The 23,416-nt window shown below is 40.5% G+C and overlaps 1 protein-coding gene across 2 annotated transcripts in view; it reads left to right on the top strand.

Moving 5' to 3' along the window:
* Positions 1-1,717, top strand: part of pcyt2 (phosphate cytidylyltransferase 2, ethanolamine) — a 65,262-nt gene extending 63,545 nt beyond the window's left edge. For both annotated transcript variants that reach the window (XM_060844461.1, XM_060844462.1), the window contains one exon: positions 171-1,717. In XM_060844461.1, the coding sequence (XP_060700444.1) occupies positions 171-291 (121 nt within the window). In that variant the 3' untranslated portion in view covers positions 292-1,717. The remainder of the gene's footprint in view (positions 1-170) is intronic.
* The last annotated feature ends 21,699 nt before the right edge of the window (positions 1,718-23,416 follow it).

Raw genomic sequence — 23,416 nt, 5'->3', positions numbered from 1 at the left:
GCTTCATGATGGCGCCTTTTTCTCAAAAGACATTGGATCCTTTGAGGAAAAATAAACTAAAATTTTGTAGGTGTCACCTTGAAATGCATTTTGAATTTCATACCTGCAGCAAGAGCTAACTTATTGAATATCTTCCTTTTCTAAACATTTTTTTTTACTGCCACTGACAGGTTACACTTCGAAGCAAGAAACCAAAAGAAGGAAGCTAAAGAGTTGGCAGCAATAGAAGCCATCAAGAAGAGATGTGATGAACGAACAAAAGGAATCCTTGACACACAATCTAGTGAATAATTCTAACCATGCATAACTGCTGACTTACACCAGTACACTTCATTTAATGAATGGTTTTTCTTCAGCACTATTTGTTTTATGTTGACTAGATTTTTGCATTTTAGGTTTGCAGTGGGTTTAATTGGTGAACCTTTCAATATTTTTAGTAATTTAATTTAAAATAATGGGATACACTAAGGGGTAGTCTGTACTTTGTGGGCATACTAAACCGGCTGCTTGTAAATATACAGATAGTATTTACAGTGCAGAGCTGTAAAAATGTAAGTATATAATTTTAAAATTATATATTCTATTTGCATATAATTGACCTGTAAAAGGTCTTATAACGTAGACTTTACAAATATCTATAATACTTTTTTGGTGATTTTGGATTTTATGTAACATGCTGCTTTTCTATTTATGAAGAGATTTTAAGATGCAATTAAAACTGGAGCAGTTTTGATGTTTACGAATGTCAGGAAAATTTTGCTTTGTGTTTGAAATAGTCATAGTTTATTTTTTAACCTCCTCCTTCATCATGGAAGATGAGACCATTTTAATTGTCCCCCTCGCCCCCTTCACTCCAGCCCCCTTCAAAGAAAAACCCCCCTGCCACCTTCAGTCAAACCTCAATGCTTCCTTTATTAAATTTTTTCCTTAGCATGTCTGGTAGTTCTAATTATGGGCACAATGCATTCTGCCAGCAGTTTTATTTCTTGGGACCATACAATATTATAATAAATGTCTGCAGTACATATTTATTACAATTATTGAGATCGAACAATTGAAATTTAAATTTTAACTCTGCTTATCAGCAGTTTAAAAGAAGAAAATGTTCAAAGTTAATTTTTTTTCCAACATGTTCTGCACTAGCACTATACTAAATTTCTAGCTCTTGAGTTTTTAATGCTTGAAATTATGAAAAAAAATTTCTTAAATTTTACACAGCACCCTCAGTCTTTATCTCATTGCAATTACCAAAGGCAGAATTGTAAAATTGAGAGCCAGTGGCCTTTGAAACTGAACCAATTGTGTCATAATGGTCAGCATTCTGTCCAACATATACTAGTAAGTAATATTACTGTTGTATTTGTCTTCATACTTCTAGGAAGTAATTTTTGCCTGAGAGGTTAAGTTTATTGTTTAAATTTTTAATGGTTGCTTACTGTCATTTTTAACCTGTTGAGTTTCCTTTGGAATTATTTTGTGCTATATGTAAATACCCTACTTTGTGTTAACCTTGAACTTGTTGCAGTTTTAATGAATGTACAGTGTGGCAAATGTCTGTAGAAGTTTTTGAATTCAATGTCTGCTTTTCTCCAATGGTGCATTAAAACATGGCTGAGTATTATGTGCTGATGTAACAAATAAATCAATGCACAGGTTGTGTGTGGGACAGCTATGAACTAGCAATGTGCTGACTTCAGAAAAATTGGAATTAATTTAATTTTATTTTCTCATGTCCTTTTGTTACTTCTCCTTTTCAAGTACTTTATTTCAGTTTTTAATTTCACTTTTACACCATATTTGTCTTAAATTGCAATCACTTACTGAGAACTTCAATGCTATTACTGCCAGTCAGTGAATTAAAGATCTTGGTATCTAGGGAAATGGCACAGAGGGAAAATGCTGGCATAGGGTGTTGTGCTAACACTCCATCATGGCTACAATAGATTGTATTATAAAATATGTACTTGTTGGGACACTTCTATGATTTAGCTACAAATTTTTCAACCTTTTGAAACGTGAAATTTCTGATGTGTGGAATGTCTTAATTGAAAATGACTTTTGTTCTCTCTGGCAAAGGATCATCTTTGTGACAATGATCAAGAAGCTCATGAAAAGATGCATTTGTTTGCACTAGGTTTCTAAGTACTTGCGTGGACTTCAATCAACATCAGAAGTGATAGGAATGTATTTTGTAGTGCAGGCTGACCTTGATGTTTTAAGTACAGTGTTGAAAACTGGAGAGAAAGTGGAGACAAACACTGGATTAGAGGTGAATCTGTTGTGAAACTATTCCTCTTTTCACTCATTGGAATGCAAGAGACATCAGCTGGTCCCTATTTTGATCTAGCATATTCATCACTCCTCCATACCATCAATGGAGAGTGAAGGAGGGGGATCAGGTGCAACACCAGGAATTCTGAAAAATGATGCGTCAACCTGGTGAAGCTGCCAAACAGAAGTAAAAATGATATAGTTTAGCAATCCCACAACCAATGAAGCAGATCTAAGCTCTGCAATCTTGCCACATCCAGTCGGGAATGATGGTGGACAATTTAAACAACTCACTGGTGGAGGAGGCTCCACAATTGGCCCCATCCTCAATGTGGAAGAGCTCAACACATCAGTGCAGAAGATAAGTTGAAGTGTTCATAACAATCTTCAGCCAGAAGTGCCAAGTGGATTATCCATTTTTTTTGCCTCTTCCAATGCTCCCCAGCATTAGCTTTTAGCCACTTTGATTCACTCCCCATAATATGAAGAAATGGTTGGAGGCACTGGATGCTGTAAAGGTCTCAGTACTGACATCATTTTGGCAATAGTACTGAAGACTTATGCTACAGAATTTGCTGCTTTCCTAATCAAACTCTTTGGTAGGAAAATGTCAGTGTTGTGACTGTACAATGTGGAAAATTGCCCAGATATGTCCTGGACCTAGAACAATACAGTGCAGTACAGACCCTTCGCCTCTCGATGTTGCGCCAAACTGTGAACTAATCTAAGCCTATCCCGCTACACCATCCCATCGTTCATCCATGTGCTTATCAGAGGGCTGTTTAAATATTCATGTGCCTGAGTTAACTATGTTGGCAGGCATGTCATTCTACACCCTTACCACTCAGTAGAAAAACTTGCCTCTGACATCTGTCTTCAATCTATCACCCCCTCAAGCCAACATAATCATCCTAGGAAAAAGACTCTCATTGTCCACCTTATCTAATCCTCTGATCATGTACGTTTCTATTAAATCCCCTCTTAGCCTCCTTCTCTCCCTCAGCCTTTCCTCATAGGACCTTTTGCTCTAGACCAGGCAACATCCCTGGTAAATCTCCTCTGCATCCTTCCTGTAATGAGACCAGAAATGCACACAATATTCCAAGTGTTTTGTATAGGTGCAGCATGACATCATTGCTTCAGAACTCCAATCCCCCTAGCAATAAAACCTACTGTATGCCTTCTTATCACCACTATCAACCTAGGTGACAACTTTCAGGGATCTATGTACATAAACACCAAGATCCCTCTGCACATCCACACTACCAAGAATCTTTCAATTGATCTAGTATTTCTGCATTGTTATTCTTCCCAAAGTGAATCACCTCATATTTATCTGTATTTGAGCTCCATTTGCTATCTCTCAGCAGTTTATCAAAGTCCCCCTGCAAATGTAACATCCTTCCACTCTGTTCACCACTCCACTGACTTGTCATCTGCAAACTTACTAACCAATTCACCTTTGCCTTGTGTTGAAGTCATTTATAAAAATGACAAGCAGCACATTACAGAAGGCTGCTTGAAGGGCTTATGCCCAAAACAGCGAATTTCCTGTTCCTTGGATGCTGCCTGACCTGCTGCGCTTTTCCAGCAACACATTTTCAGCACATTACAGAAAACCAGTTTCTATCAAATTGCTAAATCACCCTCAATCCCCTGCCTCTGTATTTTCTCCAACAGTCTAGTATGTGGAACCTTATCAAAAGCTTTACTAAATTCCATGTACACCATGTCAATTGCCCTATCCTCATCCACATGCTTGGTCACCTTTTCAAAAAAAAACTCTGAGGTTTGAGAGACAACCTACCCTTGATGAAACCATGTTGACTATCTCCAATCAAATTGTTGCTTGCTAGATGATTGTAAATCCTATCTCTTATTATCCTTTCCAACAACAGACGTTTGTTTCCAACAGTGAGTTAGGCTCACTGGTCTACAATTGCCTGGGTCATCTCTACTGCCCTTGAACAAGGGCTCAACCTTTGAAATTCCAGTCCTCTGGTACTAAACCTGTAGACCATGGTGACTCAAAGATCAAGGCTAAAGGCTCTGCCATCTCCTCCCTAACTTCTCAGAGAATCTTCTGATAAATCCCATCCAGCCCAGGCAACTTGTCTACTTTCACACGTTCTAGAATTGATTAACACCACCTCCTTACTAACCTCAATCCTTGAGTCAATATTCTCCTTGAGTGAAAACATGAGAAATATTCATTTAGCAACTTTCTGATTTCCACAGGCTCCACACACAATTTCCCATTTCTGTCTTTAACTGGCCCTATTCCTACTGTAGTCATCCTTTTATCCTTTCATACCTATACAAAACTTTAGCGATCTCCTTTTATTCTACCTGCTAAAGACTATCATACCCCCTCTTTGCTCTTAACTCTCTTTAAATCCTTCCTAGCTAATTCGTAACTCTTCATCGCCTCCTCTGAGCCATCTTGTCTCAATATCATATAAGCCTCCCTCTTCTGCTTAATGAGATACAATTTCTTTAGTAAACCACGGTTCTCTTACCTTATCGCTTCCTCCCTGCCTGACAAGGACATACCTAGCAAGGGTATGCAATATCTGTTCCTTAAACCAGCTCCATGTTTTGATTGTCCCCATCCCCTGCATTTTGGTATCTCATTCCATGCCTCCTAATCTTGCCTAATCGCATTATAATTGCTCTTGCCCTATGGGATGCACCTATCCCTTTCTATCGCTAAACTAAATGTAACCAAATTATGGTCACTCTCTCCAAAGTGCTCACCTACCTCTAAATCAAACACCTGGACTGGTTCTTTACCAAGTACCAAATCCAGTGTGGCGTTCCCTCTTGTCGGTCCTTCAACATACTGTGTCAGGAAACCCTCCAGCACGCATTGGACAAAAACTGATCCATCTGACATCATAATAGAGTTATAGTATTTCCAATCAATGTTGGGGAAGTTAAAGTCCCCCATAATGATCACCCTGTTCCTTTCACTCCTGCCCAGAATCATTTTGCCAATCCTCTCCTCCACATCCCTGCAACTTTGTGGAGGCCTATATAAAAATTCCCAACAGTGTGACCTCTCCTCTCTTGTTTCTAACCCAGCCTATACCACCTCAGTAGATGAGTCCTCATCAAAAGTTCTTTAAGCCATCGTTCTACTGTCCTTGACTAACAAAGCTTCACCCCCTCTTTTACCGCCTTCCCTGATCCTAATGAAAGATCTAAACCCTGGAACCAGCAACATCCATTCCTGACCCTGCTCTATCTGTCAGCTTCCACCCTAGCTCCCTGAAATCCTGCCTTACATCCCAATCCCTCTTTCTACCTTTTTGTTAGTACCAATGTGGACTATGACTTGGGCCTGGTCACCCTCTCCCTTCAGGACTGCAAAGACAAGATCTGAGATATCATGGACCCTGGTGCTCGGAATGCAACACACCAACAATGCGTATTTCCTTCCCAACAAACCTTTTATCTGATCCTCCAACTATTGTGTCCCCAATGACTAATATTCTCCTCCTTTTTCCCCCCTTCCCTTCTATGCATCAGGGACAGACTCTGTGCCAGAGACCTGTACCCCAATGCATGCTCCTGAAAAGTTATTCCCTACCCCCCAAACACTATCCAAAACTGTATATGTGTTTTGCAGGGGAACAACCACGGGGGATTCCTGCACTAACTGCTTTTTCTCCCCCCTTCAAGCAGTTATCCGGCTTTCTTCGAGCCTAGGAGTAACTGTATTTCCCTGTAACTCATATATCACAGACTCTGCCTCCCGACTGATTTGAAATTCATCCAGCTCCCGCTCCAGTTCCCTAACACAGTCTTGGAGGAGCAAGAGGTACATACCAAGCAGGACAAATCCAATTTGGCCAATTATTGCTCTGTCAGTCACTCTTGATCGTGAGTAAAGTGATGCAGGGTATTATCCACGGTGCTTTCAAGCAGCACCTGCTCAGTGATACTACCCAGGGCTGGTTCCACCAGGGCCACTCAGTTTCTGAGGAGCAGGAAAGTCAGCATTTCATTTGAAATCCTTTTCATCAGGACTCATTTCAGCCTGAACCATTGATATTCCTGTTCAATTGCTTCCTGACTTGTCCTCTTCCAGCTTCACGTCTATTGACTCTGGCTTCCAGCTTCTGCAGTCCTCACTGTCTTCAACTCAGCTCCTGACTTCATTATAGCTTTGGTTCAAACATGGACAGAAGAGCTGAATTCCAGAGGTTATGTACTGAAGCAGTCAATGTGGTCTTTTAAATCATTTGTGGGATATGGGTGTTGCTGGCTGGCTAGTATTTATTGCCCATCCCTAATTTCCCTTGAAAAGGTGGTGGTGAAATGCCTTGCACTAGTGCAGTCTGCCTGTTGAGTTGTCACACAATGCTCTTAGAGAGAATATTCTAGAAAGTGGTTGTGGATTTGAAAGGTGCTATCTAAGATTCTTTGGTAAATTTCTGCAGTGCATCCTGTAGATATTACACACTGTAGCTACTGTGTCAGTGATGGAGGGTGTGGATGTTTGTACATGTGCCAGTTACACAGGCTGCTTTGTCCTAGGTAATGTCAAGCTGCTTCTGTTGATAGAATTGCATCAGTCCTGACCATTAGGGAGTATTCCATCACTTCTGAGTGTACCTTGTAGATGATGGACAGGCTTGAGTCAGGATAAAAGCAAATTACTGCAGACACTGAAATCTGAAACCAAAAGAGAAAATGGTTTCTCAGCAGGTCCGGCAGTATCTGTAAGGAGAGAAAAGAGCTGATGTTTCGAGTCTTTAACTGACCCTTTGTCTTTTTAATTCACTTGGTCAAAGCTGAGCTTTAACCAAGGGTCAGCTAGACTCGAAACATCAGCTCAACTACCTCATTTGTGCCTGTAGGTTTATCTAGTTGTGTTGTTGCTTAACTCTTTTCAGTATATGACTGTTAATTTCCGATATTTTGTAAGTTTTTAAGAATTGACAACAATGATATGTACGAAATGGGACCAACTGTTTCATTGCTATAGAAGAAGCATTGTTGAATTTATCAGAACATTTGGACCATTACATCACCACTGGTAGTCAGTTCACCCTTCATCTGAGAGCTCCCCTCTGCACAATATCAATGAGCTCTTCTAATAATTACCATCCTCTACCACTAAAACTAATTTAAATATTCTCACTGAAAGGCTTTGTAATCACCGCATATGTAACAGATTGAATCACGGAGCAATCGTTTTCTTTGTCAGATATTTGAATCTTGCATTATGTGGAAAATTGCCCAGGAATGCAGTAAAATCTAACCCAGCCCATTACTATTCCATCAGTGTACTTTTGATTATCAGTAATGTGATGGAAGGTATCAGAAACATCACTATCAAGCAGCACCTCTTCAGCAGTAACCTGCTCAGTGATGGCCAGTTTGAGTTCCACTCGGGCCACTCAGCTCCTGACCTCATTACAGCTTTGGTTCAAGCATGGACAGAAGAGCTGAATTCCAGAGATGATGTGACATCAAGGCTGCATTTGACTGAATACGGCAGTACGGAGCCCTAGCAAAATTGGAATCAATGGGTATCAGGGGCTAACTCTAGAGCCATAACTGATACATAAGAAGATGGGCTGAAAAATGTGTTGCTGGAAAAGCGCAGCAGGTCAGACAACATCCAAGGAGCAGGAGAATCGACGTTTTGGGTATAAGCCCTTCTTCACGAAACATCGCTTCTCCTCCTTGGACGCTGCCTGACCTGCTGCACTTTTCCAGCAACACATTTTTCAGCTCTGATCTCCAGCATCTGCAGTCCTCACTTTCTCCACATAAGAAGATGCTGATGGCTGTTGGCGATCAGTCATCTCAGCTCCCAGATCCTCTCTGTCAGAGATCCTCAGGGACTGTCTTGGACTGAACCACCTTTATCTGTTTCATCAATGACCTTCCCTCCATCAGCAAATTTCCCCACTTCTGACCATATGATGATTGCATAATGTTCAGCACCATTCACGATGCAGTCCACGTTCAAATGCATCAAGATCTGAACAATATCCAGGCTTGGACTGAAAAGTAGCAAGTAACCTTCGTGTGACACAAATGCCAGACTATGACCATCACCAGTAAGAGACTACCTAACCACCACACATTGACGTTGAATGGTGTTACAATATCTGAATCCCAGACTATCAACATCCTAACCAGAAACTCAGCTGTAGTCACCAAATAAACACAAGGGCAGTACAGAGCACTACAGTACAAGGACACTACAAGAGCAGTACAGAGCCTAGCAGTACTACAGTGAGTAACTCACCTTGTGATTTCCTAAAGCCTGTCCACCATACAAGGCACAGGTCATAGAAAATAGAACAATATAGCGCCGACCTGTGAACTAATCTAAGCCCACCCCCCTACACTATTCCATCATCATCCATGTGCTTAAATTGTTTAAATCCCATGATGTGGCTGAGTTAACTACATTGGCAGGCAGGGCATTCCACGCCCTTACCACTCTGAGTAAAGAACCTGCCTCTGACATCTGTCTTAAATGTATCACCCCTCAATTTGTAGCTATGCCCTGTCATACAAGCTAATGTCATCATCCTAGGAAAAAGACTTCCATTCTCTACCCTATCTAATCCTCTGATTATCTTGTATGTCTCAGTCAAATCCCCTCTTAGCCTTCTTCTTTCTAATGAGAACAGTCCCAAGTTTCTCACCCTTTCCACATAAGACCTTTCCTCCAGACCAGGCAACATCCTGGTAAATATCCTCTGCACCTTTTCCAATGCTTCCACATCCTTCCTGTAATGGGGGGGACCAGAACTATACAAAATATTCCAAGTGAGATATGTGATGGAATCCCCACTTGCTGGATTAGTGCAGCTCCGTCAACACATAAGAAGCTTGACATCATCCAGGAAAAAGTAGCCCCTTAATTTGCACTGCATCCACTCGTTCCACCACCATTGCTGAGTATCAGCAGTATGTACTATCTACGAGATACACTGCTGAAATTCAAATATCCTCAGACAGCACCTTCCAAACACATGACCACTTCCATCTAGAAAGACAAGGGGAGCAGATATGTAGGAACATCACTAAGTTCCCCTCCAAACCACTCACCATCCTGACTTGGAAATATATCACCTTTACTCATTGTCTCTGGGTCAAAATCATGGAATTTCCTCACTAATTGCACTGTGGGTCAGCCCACAACAGGTGGACTGCAGCAGTTCAAGAAGGCAGCTCACCACCATCTTCTCCAGGGCAACGAGGAACAGGGAATAAATACTGGCCAGCCAGCAATACCCACACTCCATAAATGAATACTTTTTTTAAAAAAGTGTTTTGCCTACAGACTTGCTGTTTCCTTTTGAATGTATCAATTAAACCATAAGACATAGGAGCAGAAATTAGGCCATTCAGCTCATTGCATCTGCTGTGCTATTCAATCATGGCTGATAAGTTTCTCGACCCATTCTCCTTTCTCCCTGCAACCATTGATCCCTTGATACGCAAGAACCTATCTATCTCAGTCTTAAATATACTCAATAACCTGGCCTCCACAGTCTTCTGTGGCAATGAAATCCATAGATTCACCACTCTCTTGCTGAAGACTTTTCTCCCTATCTCCATTCTAAAAGGTCATCCCTTTATTCTAACTCTATGTCCTTGGGTCCTAGTCTCTCATCACTTGAAGCATCTTCCCAACATCAACTCTGACTAAGCCATTCAGTATTCTGTATGTTTCGATTAGACTTCCCCTCATCCTTCTAAAGTCCATCAAGTATAAACCCAGAGTCCTCAAACGTTCTTCATATAGAGTCACAGAGTGATAGGGATGTACAGCATGGAAACAGACCCTTTGGTCCAACTCGTCCATGCCGACCAGATATCCCAAACCAGTGTAGTCCCACCTGGCCCATATCCCTTCAAGCCCTTCCTATTCATATACCCATCCACATGCCTTTTAAATGTTCAATTGTACTAGCCTCCACCCCTTTTTCTGGCAGCTCATTCCATAATGTACCATCCTCTGCGTGAAAACAATGCCCCTTAGGTCTCTTTTATATCTTTCCCATCTCACCTTAAACCTATGCTCTCTAGTTCTGGACTCCCCCAACCCATGGAAAAGACTTTGTCTATTTATCATATCCATGCCCCTCATGATTTTATAAATCTCTATAAGGTCAAGGTCACCCCTCAGCCTCCAACACTCCAGGGAAAACAGCCCAAGCCCATTCGACCTCTCCCTATATCTCAAATCCTCCAGCCCTGGCAACATCCTTGTAAATCTTTTCTGAACTCTTTCAAGTTTCACAACATCTTTCCGATAGGAAGGAGACCAGAATTGCATGTAATATTCCAAAAGTGGCCTAACCAATGTCCCATACAGCTGCAACATGACCTCCCAAATCCTGTACTCAATACTCTGACCAATAAAGGAAAGCATACCAAATGCCTTCTTCACTATGCTATCTACCTGCGCCTCCACTTTAATGAGCTTTGAACCAGCGCTCCAAGGTCTCTTTGTTCATCAGCACTGCCGAGGACCTTACCAATAAGTGTATAAGTCCTGCTAAGACTTGCTTTCCCAAAATACAGCACCCCACATTTATCTAAATTAAACTCCATTTGCCAATTCTCAGCACATTGGGCCCTCCGATTAAGATTCCGTTGTAATCTGAGGTAACCTTCTTTGCTGTCCACTGCACCTTCAATTTTGGTGTCATCTGCAAACTTACTGACTCTACCTCTTATGCTCACATCCAAATCATTTATATAAATGACAAAAAGTAGAGGACCCAGCACCGATCCTTGTGGCACACCATTGATCACAGACCTCCAGTCTAAAAAACAACATTCCACCAATACCCTCTGTCTTCTACCTTTGAGCCAGTTCTGTATCCAAATGACTGTATTCCAAGAGATCTAACCTTGCTAACCAGTCTCCCATGGGGAACCTTGTCGATCGTCTTACTGAAGTCCATATAGATAACATTTACCATCTCTGCCCTCATCAATCCTTTTTGTTACTTCTTCAAAAATCTCTATCAAGTTTGTGAGACATGATTTCCCCCGCACAAAGTCATGTTGACTTTGCCTAATCAGTCCTTGCCTTTCCAAATACACATACTTCCTGTCCCCTCTGGATTCCCTCCAACAACTTGCCCACCACTGATGTCAGGCTCACTGGTCTATAGTTCCCTGGCTTGTCCTTAGCACCTTTCTTAAACAGTTGCACCATGTTAGCCAACCTCCACTCTTCCGATACCTCACCTATCACTATTGATGATATAAATATTTCAGTAAGGGGCCCAGTAATCACTTCCCTAGCTTCCCACAGAGTTCTAGGGTACACCTGATCAGGTCCTGGGGAATTATCCATGTCTATGTGTTTCAAGACATCCAGCACTTCCTCCTCTATAATATGGACATTTTTCAAGATATCACCATATATTTACCTAGATTCTATATCTTCCATGTCCTATTCCTTAGTAAATGCTGATGCAAAATACTCATTTAGTATCTTTCCCCCATCTCTTGCGGCTCCACACAAAGGCCACTTTGCTGATCTTTGAGGGGCCCTATTCTCTGCCAAGTTACCCTTTTGTCCTTAATGTATTTGTAAAAACCCTTTGGATTCTCCTTAACTTTATTTACCAAAGTTATCACATGTCCACTTTTTGCCCTCCTGTTTTCTCTCTTAAGTATACTCCTACTACCTTTACACATTTCTAAGGATTCACTCGATCTATCCTGTCTATATCTGACATATGCTTCCTTCTTTTTCTTAAACAAACCCTCAATTTCTTTAGTCATCCTGCCTTCACTACACCTACCAGCCTTTACTTTCAACCTACCAGGAATACTTTCTCTGGACTCTTGTTATCTCATTTCTGAACGCTGCCCATTTTCCAGCTGTCCCTTTACCTGCGAACATCTGCCCCCAATCAACTTTTGAAAGTTCTTGCCTAATCCCATCAAAATTAACCTTTCTCCAATTTAGAACTTCAACTTTAAGATCTGGTCTATCCTTTTCCATCACTATTTTAAATCTAATAGAATTATGGTCACTGGCCCCAAAGTGCTCCCCCACTGACACCTCAGTCACCTGCCCTTGCTTATTTCCCAAGAGTGGGTCACGTTTTGCACCTTCTGTGGTAGGTACATCCACATACTGAGTCAGAATATTTTCTTGTACACACTTAACAAATTTATGGGAGTCCCAGTCTATGTTTGGAAAGTTGAAGTCCCCTATCATAACCACCCTGTTATTCTTACAAATAACTGAGATCACTTTACAAATTTGTTTCTCAGTTCCCTTCTGACTATTGGGTGGGTCTATAATACAATTCCAAGGTGATCATCCCTTTCTTATTTCTCAGTTCCATCCAAATAACTTCCCTGGATGTATTTCCGGGAATATCCTCCCTCAATACAGCTGTAATGCTATCCCTTATCTAAAACGCCACTCCCCCTCCTCTCTTGCCTCCCTTTCTGCCCTTCCTGTAACAGTTGTATCCTGGAACATTAAGCCCCTAGTTCTGTCCATCCTTGAGCCATGTTTCTGTAATTGCTATGATATCCCAGTCCCATGTTCCTAACCATGCTTTGAATTCATCTGCCTTCCCTGTTCAGCCTCTTGCATTGAAATAAATGCAGTTTAACTTATCAGTCCTACCTTGTTCTCTGCTTTGTCCTTGCCTGCCCTGACCATTTGACTCGCCTTTGTTCTCAACTGTACCTCACTATCTCCCTGGGTCCTATACCTTCACCGTACTAGTTTAAATCCTCACGAGCAGCTCTAACAAATCTCCCTGTCAGTATATTAGTCCCCTTCCAATTTAGGTGCAATCCTCCCTTTTCGTACAGGTTGCGTCTACCCCAAAAGAGCTTCCAATGATCCAAAAGTGTGAATCCTTCTCCCATACACCAACTCCTAAGCCATTCATTCATTTGCTCTATCCTCCTGTTCCTGCCCTCACTAGCTAATCCAGATCTTACTACTCATGCACCTTCTTAAATTCCTACCTAACTCTCTGTAAGCTCCCTTCAGAATCTCAGTGTGTACAATGACCTCCTGCTGGCCCCTCTCCCCCTTAAGAACATTTTCTCAAGAGACATCCTTGATCCCGGCACCAGTGAAGCAACACACCATTCTGATTTTTCGCTGCTGCCCACAGAAACATCTGTCTGTACCTCAGACTAGACAATCCCCTAACACAATCGATCTCTTGGAACCTGACGTACCCCTCATTGCATTAGGGCCAGTCTCAATACCAGAAACTTGGCTGTTCGTGCCATGTTCCCCTGAGAATCATTACCCCTACATTTTCCAAAACAGCATACTTGTTTGAAATTGGGATAGCCATAGAAGACTCCTGCACTAATTGCCTACCTCTCACCTTTCCTGGAGTTAACCCATTTACGGGACTGTATCTGCGACTTTTCCCTCTCCCTATAACTGCCATCCACCACATCCCCTTGCTCTTGTAAATTCCTCACTGCCTCTAACTGTCTCTCCAACCAACCTATTCAATCTGATAGGATTTGCAACCAATGGCATTTATTGCAGATATAATCCTCAGTAACCCATAAACTCTTCCCTAAATTCCCACATCTGACAAGAAGAGCATATCGCTCTACTAAAGGCAATTTTTGCTTCTTTCAATCTACAGACCCAGAAAATAGCACTGTATTATTCATCTACAAAACACTGCTCCAGGTTAAATTAATACTTATGGCGTATATTTTAAGTTTAATCAAGAGAGACATATCTCAATAAAACAAAATCAAGAATGAACCCACTCTACTCACTACTGCAGACTTACTGTAAGGCCACACTTAAAATATCCACTTATCTGTTTCTGTGCTGTGACCCATCCTAAACAGGTTCCTCCAAGATCAGTTGTGAATTTCACTGTTTGTTCATTTTCCCAGACGCAGTCCGATGTCCAGTGATACATAAATTCAAACAGCCAAGGCAGTAACTATACAGGTTCACTGCTCTGTCAGTTAGCAACATGGGTTTCTGTCTTTCTTTCTCTCTCTCTCTCTCTCTCTCTCCTGCACTGACCTCACCATGTGCTTCCTTTTAAAAGTGCTGTTGTTTTGACTTTTTTTTTCCCCTGAAGTTCCAAAACAATGCAACAGCATATAAAACAGTAATCGCTGCTCCTGGAATTCAAAGAAATCACCTCCAGCACTTAAAATACCTCAAACAAGGAGCAGCTGTTACAGCCAGAAATTTTTCCCATGGGACCATTCTTGTGAACCTTCTCTGAACAGGCTTCAGGCCAGAACATCTATCCTGAGATATTGGGACCAAAACTGTGTACAATACTCCAAATGTGGTCTGACCAGAGCCTTACATAGCCTCAGAAGTACATCCCTGCATTTATATTCAAGTACTCACAAAATAACTGCCATCATTGTATTGCCTTCCTAACTACTGACTCAACCTGCAAATTTACTTTGAGAGAATCTTGGACTAGAATCCCCAAGTCTCTTTGCACTTCTGAATTTTCTCCCCATTTAGAAAATATTCCATGCCTTTATTCTTCCTTCCTTACACTGTTCCGCGTTGTACTCCATCTGCCACTTCTTTGTCCACTCTCCTAACCCGTCCAAATCCTTCTGCAGCTTCCCCACCTTAATGCTACCCGTTCCCTCTACCTATCTTTGTTATCGTCTGCAAATGTAGACAAAATGTCCTCAATTCCTTCATCTCGATCATTAATGTATCAAGCGAAAAGTTGTAGTCCCATCAGTGAGCCTTGCAGAACACTACTTGTCACTGGCTGTCATTCTGAAAAGGACTCTTTTATTCCCACTCTACTTCTTTCCATGCTAGCTCCTTGCTTCTGACACCATGGACACCACAGTAGCCTCCTGTGTGGCACCTTATCAAAAGGCCTTCTTGAAGTCCAGGTAGACAACATCTATTGGCTCTCTTTGGTCTAATCTGCTCATTACTTTCTCAAAGAATTCTAGCAGATTTGTCAGGCATGACCTCCCCTTGATGAAACTATGCTGACCTTGCCCTATTTTACCATATACTTCCAAGTATTTAGATATCTCATCCTTCACAATGGATTCCAGGATCTGACCCACGACCGAGGTTAGGCTAATCAGTCTGTAATTTTCCATCTTTTGCCTTACTCCATTTTTAAACAGGGGTGTCATGTTGGCAATTTTCCAGTCCTCTGGGACTCTCCCTGATTCTAGCATTTCCTGAAAGATCACGACTAACACCTCCACTATCTCTTCAGCTATCTCCCTCAGAAATCCACCTTCAGGCCATTTGGTTTTCCATCACCTTCTCCTTGGTGATGGCTGCCATACGCAGCTCCAATCGCTCACTCTTGAATTTTTGAAATACTACTCGTGTCTTCGAAGCACTGTGATGACTGATGCAAAGTCATTGTTCAGTTCCTCAGCCATTTCCTTGTTCCCCACTACTATCTCTCCAGTGTCATTTTTCCAGCAGTCCAATGTCCACTTTTTGCCCATTATATATCTAATACTTTCATGGTGTGTAAAAAAAAATTCTCACATTTTGTATAGTTTTATTCAGAGGCTCATTTATTTCACTGGTCATGTCTGCAAGGTAACCTAGAGTAGCCAGACACAAATTATCATGTTTTACTTCAAGTTCAGGTCTCTTATCAGGGAAGAAAATAGGTACTTCTTCCTTGAGGTTCAGTACATAGGCATCCTGCTTCAGCTGTTCTTAATGCAAAACAGTATTAGTATTAAATGAGGAAGGATCAATTTGATTTTGATACCTTTTGCAGTGTCTTGGTTGCTTGCTCTTTTAATTGTTTCCTTATGATTTCAATAGCACACAACATTCTCAAATCAGCAATGATGCATAATTTTTCTCATGCTTTTGCAATTTTGTGCACTACTCAATAGCATGAGGCTATAACTTTTTTTCAACTAAATGTAGTTGTGAAGTCCGTTACTGATTGAGCACAAGAAGCTTCTCAAAAAATGCACATTACTTGTCTTTACTGCATGCTTGATATTTCTATAAAATTGAGGTGGTTTTAAAGATTCATCATTCAATGTGTTCAAATTATGCACTGCAGAGAAGGTATATCTCCACTTTTAACTTACACGCAGCTAAAATTGAAATAGCTACCATCATATTTCCTTAGTTGAGCATTAACGCAGTGTTTACAAATACTTCAACCTATTGAATGTTCTTCAACCTTCAGTTTTAAACCTGAAGTTCTGTTGTTTCTCTGCTTATTTTGAAGCTACAATGAATTAAATATCTAGATCTGTTTCTTGTGCTTTCAGGATTTTTTCCTGCTATTTGTAGGTTATCTTAGAGAACCTTTCGAAGACAATGTTCATTATATCATTTAGGAAATTAAGTTGGTTATGGAAAAGGAAAGTTAAATGTTGGTAAGGATGAATCTGGGCCAAATTGGAATAAATGGTTATACCATAAGAAGTAGAAGCATAAGTGGGTCACTTGGCCCATCAGGTCTGTTCTTCCTTTCAGTGGGATCATAGCTGATCTGATAATGCTCACTTCCAACTCCACTTTCCTACCTTAACCCTATAATCTGTCTACCTTGACTCTGAAAGAAGGCATAGTTAGTAAATTTGTGGACCAAAACTGATGGCATAGTAGACAATGAAGAAGGTTTTCTGAGATTACGAAGGGATCTTGATCAAATGGATCAATGGGCTGAAAACTAGCAGATAGTGTTCAGTTTGGATAAATGCGAGATATTGCATTTTGCGACAACAAACAGGGGCAGGTCTTATACAACTAATGGTAGGCCCTTGGGTAGTGTGGTAGAAGAGGGATTTGGGAGTTCAAGTACATAATTCTTTGAAGTTGTGTCAGGGTGATTGAAAAGATGTTTAACATGTTTGCCTTCATTGCTCAATCCTTCTGAGTATAAGAATTGGGAAGTTACATCGAGGTGATCTATGTCATTGGTTCTGGAATACTGTGCTGAAAATGTGTTGCTGGTTAAAGCACAGCAGGTTAGGCAGCATCCAAGGAACAGGAAATTCGATGTTTCGGGCATAAGCCCTTCATCAGGAATGAGGAGAGTGTGCCCACTCTCCTCATTCCTGATGAAGGGCTTATGCCCGAAACGTCGAATTTCCTGTTCCTTGGATGCTGCCTAACCTGCTGTGCTTTAACCAGCAACACATTTTCAGCTGTGATCTCCAGCATCTGCAGACCTCATTTTTTACCTGGAATACCGTGTACAGTTTTTCCAGTGCAAGGTAGGTTGGATTTTGTTTCACTGGAATATAGAAGGCTGAGAAGTGACCTTACAGAGGTTTATAAAATCATGAAAAGTATAGATAGGGTTAATGGTAGGTGTCTTTTCCCTAAGATGGGGATTTCAAGGATGGGTATTTTTTAAGGTAAAAAGAGAGATTTAAAAAAGACATGATGGGCAAATCTCTTACACAGAGGGTGGTTCGCATATGGAATGAACTTCTTGAGGAAGTGGTGGATGCGGGTACAGTTATAATGTTTAAAATAACTTCCGATAAGTGCGAGAATAGGAAATGTTTGGATATGGGCCAAGATCAGGCAGGTGCAACTAGTTTAGTTTGGGATTATGTTCGGTATGGACTGGTTGGATCAAAGGGTCTGTTTCTATGCTGTATTAGTCTGACTCTATGTATGTAATTTAAAGTCCTGACATATGAACATTTCCTGTACTTATGAACAGCTGCAAATAAATCGACTTGTGAACAGACTCCAGAACAGGACCCATTCACAGCCTGTGGACTGTCTGTAGCACATTCATTTCCCTGATCCAAGATATTAATATATATTGTAAATAATTGTCAATTATTGATCCATGCAGTCCTCCACTAGTCACAAGCAATGTCCCTTCTAAACCATACCTGCATTACTGTTCTGACATTGTGCAAATGTGCCAGAAAAGATCGCATTATTGACTTCTGATTGTCACTATACATTTTTCCTTTCAATTTGATACAGTCCTTAACTTTGGTAAATTATGGTTGTTGTATTCTGTTACTATAATCTTTCTTCCTCACTGGGATATATCTTTGCTATGAATCCTGAGCTATTTTCTTAAATATCTGCCATTTCTTCTGGTAAATTCTAGTAAATTGGTAGGATTAGACATTAATTAAGTAATTGGCCACTTTGAAAGAAGCTACAGTTCAAATGTTGCCAAGGTATATTCTCTTACAAGAGAAAGGTAGGGCTAACAAGTTCAGATCCCCCGGACGTCTAATGAATCACATTTATGATAAATTCAAATGTGATTGAGACCCAAGCTGAACATAGAAGTTTCAGAGGGAAGGTGACAAAGCAAATAAGAGAAACAAAGATGAAGTTTGAGGAAAGACAGGCATCTATCATAAAAAGGAAATTCCAAAGTTTTCTAGAGACAAAATTAGCAACAGTAAAGCCCATTAGGGATCAAAAAGTGTATTTATTCTGGTGAAGGTAAGGGCCATGGTGTTTTTTTGTGCATTAGGTCTAACCAGCTTTAGTCTCCCACGTACTGATTCTTGAGCCCAAGATGCTTTCCTTATTAGAGTCCTTTTATGAACAGAATAGTGGATATATGCATTCTCTTAGACTCTACTTCCTTCCAGCTCTCTTTACATAATCATATGGCAGTGACATAATTATATCTCGAGACATGAACAGAACTTGTAATGAAATATAATTACATATAGCTGAGGTATTCAATTCAGCATCTGGCTTTACCAAGTAAAAGGCTGCCACCCAGGCCATGACGAAACAGGAGTTAAGTCAAAGCTAAAAGGGTTTACAATTCAGAGGTGGTTTTGGACAGGTTATCTGTGCTTAACATCAACAACATGTCAGGAGCAATTGAGATAAACATCTAAGCATACTGAGTCATGATTTGAAGATGCCGGTGTTGGACTAGGGTGTACAAAGTTAAAAATCACACAACACCAGGTTATAGTCCAACAGGTTTAATTGGAAGCACACCAGCTTTTGGAGCATCACTTCTTGATTAGGTGCTATCACTTGATGAAGGAGCGACACTCTGAAAGCTAGTGTGTTTTCAATTAAACCTGTTGGACCATAACCTGGAGTTGTGTGATTTTTAATTAAGTATACTGAGGAAAGTGAGTGGAAATTTTGGAGGTACTGGCCATTATTTTCCAATCTTCCTTCAACCTTCCTTCGATACCCAAAGACTGGAGAATTGCAAACGTTATACACTTGTTGAAGAAAGTGTATTAAGATAAGCCAGCAATTCTAACCAATCGTTTTAGCTTCAGTAGTGGGAAACATCCCAAAACAATCATTCAGAACAAAATTAAGAGTCACTTGGACAAATGTGATTTAATCAAGGACAGCCAGCATGGATTTGTTGAAGGAGAATCATGTTTAACCTGGAATGTTTGGAGAGATGATAAGCTGATGAAGGCAATGCTGTTAGTGTAGTGTACATGAACTTCCAAGACATACTTGGATTGCCAAGCAACAAATTCATGACCAAAATTATAGCTTGTGGAATAAAAATAGAGACAGTAATATGGAAATGAAATTGGTTGAATAACAGGAACTGATGTAGTGATTCATGGATATTTTCATGCTTGGGAAAGTTTGTTGTGGAGTTCCCTACCAGTCACTGTTGGGACCCTTTTATTTTCCTGACAGACATTAATGACATAGACCTTGGTGAACAGGGCACAAAATCAACATTCACAGCTGATGTAAAACTTGGCACCATTACAAGCTTAAGTAGGATATTGTATAACTTCAAAAGAACATAGACAAGTTGATAGAATGGATGAATTGGTGACATGAATTTGAATGCAGCGAAATGTGAGGTGATACTTTCAGTAATAAGGACATGGAGAGACATTACAATGATAAGGAGTACCGCAGAAAAAGAGGTGATGAGGGATGTCATTGTATATTTACATTTGTCATTCAAGGTGGCAGTACAGGTTGAGAAAGTGGCTAGAGTATGTAGTGTTCTGGGTTTTATTAATGGGGTATAGAGTAACTTATATAAGACACTTGTCTAATGTTAACAGAAGTATTGTACTTAAGAAGAATGGAGGTCTTGGAGAGAGTGCAGATAAGCTCCACAATACTGATTCCAGAGAAAGGAACTTCAGTTATGGAAATAGATTGGAGGTATTGAGAATGAGAGGGTACAACTTTAAAGTAACTTACAAAACAAATAAAAGTGATAGGAGGAATGAACCACTTGAGTGTGACTGGAATTATAACTCACTTTATGAAATTGTAGTGCTTTATGAAATGTACTACAGTTCAGTTCCTTAATTATTACATGGCACAGTCGACACAAGGTGAATGGGATAGGCAACTCCAGCATCGGCTACATTCAGGTTCTCCCTTCCATTCTCAGCAGAATGGCGTGGGAAGGAAAGTGAGGTGGAAGTTACCATGTATGTACCATACACACACCAAATAAAAGAAAACCAAAGAAATGCAAATTCTGGAAATTAAAAAGAAAAATAGAAATCGTTGGAAAAACTCAACAGGTCTGGCAGCATCTATGGAGAGAAAGCAAAGTTAACATTTCAGGTCCAGTGACCTTTCTTCACTTCCAGCCATTTCTATTTTAGTTTCCCACTCACTCATCATTTGTCCTGTGTTTCTGTCTGTCAAACAGAGTGTGAGCAGTAGAAGTGAAAATACTGCTTAACCCTCTACGTTCTGGGTCGGTAGGGGTTTTGTTGCAAGAAAGTGTCATAAAAATATTTTTTAATATGTATAAATATTGGCCTAGAGTATTGGCAAATCTGGTAGCACAAGTTCCTGGAGATCTTATGATGAAATGTCTGATTGTGAGATTATGTAGCCAGGTGACACTAGCAAATGAATTGTGAAGGTTAGTTTTGTTATCCTTGAGTGCTCATTATTTTGGTTATGTTTCCACATCCACTTGAACAATGCTGGCTGTTGCTTGGACATAGTGAGCAGCTTTATGGAGCTTTTCTTCTAAAGAGTCAAATATTCTGCGAGAAAAAGGCTGAAAGGAGAGCCATCGTGAGTTGGGAGATCAGAGTGCTCACGCGTCCTTTGTTTGTTTTTCTCTCCCCCTTTCTCATTGATTCAGGCATGCAAAGATTGTGAAAAAAAACAAGAACAGAAAATGCTGGAAAAACTCAGCAGATTTGGCAGCATCTGTGGAGACAGAAACAGCGTTAGTGTTCCGAGTCCAGTCAGGACAAACATTAACTCTGTTTTTCTCTCTACAGATGATGCCAGACCTGCTGAGTTTCTGCAGCACATTCTGTTTAAATTTGTAAGATGTGAACCAGTTGCTTGGTGCCTCCTGCAAGCAAGTGAAATACCTGGGGAGAGAGATTGACAAATAGCAAGTTCTGACAAGCAAAAGAATTACTTCAGCAAATCCTATGGACATGGGCCATTAAATTTCCCTCCAACCATAACACCAATGTTATGTGTCTGTCTGCATATATGTAGGGAAGAGTTTTATAAAGAGGTTAAAATTTTAACTAGTAGAGTTACATGGTGATAGTTCATAGTTGTTGATCTGTAGCTAGAATCAGTTTGTTTTTAATAAATTGTAATTCTCATTAAATACAGAAACCTGGTCCATGCTTTTGGTTAACCTGGATGTAACTAGACAGATACATTTGGGATTTTGTATGCTTTGATAAAGTCTTTATCTTTTGTGCAAACTCCAGGAATAGTGGGACTTGATTTACATTGCACCATCCCAGGAAGGTATGACAGGCATTATGGAAGCCCTCTGGCATTGGCTGAACCACTTGACCTAATTTTCAAATTCCCATATATGTCCACTCCTTTAAACCAGAATCTTGCTATTTTTTTCATTTCTTCTGCTTCAACTTCACTCCTTTGGGCCGCACAGTAGGTCACTGCTGCCTCACAGCGCCAGGGACTCTGGTTCAATTCTACCCTGAGTGACTGTGTGTGTGGTGTTTGCATGTTATCCCTATATCTGCACGGGTTTCCACTGGGTGCTCTGGTTTCCTCCCACAGTCTAAATATGTGTGGGCTAGGTGGATTGGCAATGGTAAATGTGGGATTATGGTGTTGACTAGGGGAATGGATTTGGGTGGGATGCAGACGTGATGGGCTGAATGGTCTCTTTCTGCACTGAAAGATTCTAGCACAAAGACCTCATCATTTTATCACTTCAGTTATATACCTTTTGTATTCAGTGCTCTTCACAATCTCTGCTTTTTAAAAACTCCAGGTAACAATTTTCTTCTGTTGCACCTTTCATTTCCCAACTTGCCCTTTGTTTTTTAAACTTCCTGTCACCTGATTATTATTCTGCACTCTTTAATGTAAGGAAGTTTGAACTGTGAGCCCACATTAGGAGTTCTGTAGAACAGCAGGTTGTTGATTAATTGTTTTAACAGAACAACACAACAAAACAACTACAGCATAACCAAACTACTGCAGATGCTGGTAATCTGAAATAAAATGAAAAATGCTGGAAATACTCAGCAGCAGATCAAGCAATATCTTTAGAGAGAGAAAAAAAAGTTATCTTTTCAGGTCTGTAACCTTTTGCTTATGAACCTATCGATATTGATTTGTGTTTGAAAGAAATAATAATTAAGTCTTGATGTTTATACCAAATGGGTTTTGAGAACGTTTGTAGCTCAGGCTGAGGTTCTGGATGTAGGTTTGCTCGCTGAGCTGGAAGGTTCATTTTCAGACGTTTCGTCACCATACTAGGTAACATCTTCAGTGAGCCTCCGTCTGGAAGCTCGTTGAAGCAAATCTACATCCAGTTTATATCAAACCTCCTCATTTTTGAGAATTTGTACCTAGTCTGTGATTTGGTAACAATGAATGGCCTTCTCAGATTATCTCACATGGAAGATGAAAACACTTGATACCCAAGGTATCTGAAGAAAGGAACAGATACTTCCATTCCTTCTGAAGGAGTCTCCCTGTAGTTGTTAACTGACCAATGTAGAGGCTGTTGCAGTCATTCACCTTTTATTACCTTCCTAAAGGATACAAAGGAAAGTTTGCTCAGATCCTCCAGCACATACATTTCCAATTCCTGCGGTTTCAGATAAACCTGTTGGACTATAACCAAGTGTCGTCTGATTTTTGGTTTTGTCCACCCCAGTCTAACACTAGCACCTTGTCGTCATGATTCCCAGTTCTGGGAAGGCTGCTGTGGAATGAGCT

This window comes from Hemiscyllium ocellatum, chromosome 25 (genome assembly GCF_020745735.1).
Source record: "Hemiscyllium ocellatum isolate sHemOce1 chromosome 25, sHemOce1.pat.X.cur, whole genome shotgun sequence".
NCBI classification, from domain to species: Eukaryota; Metazoa; Chordata; class Chondrichthyes; order Orectolobiformes; family Hemiscylliidae; genus Hemiscyllium; species Hemiscyllium ocellatum.
This window is presented reverse-complemented; position numbering and strand designations above follow the sequence as displayed.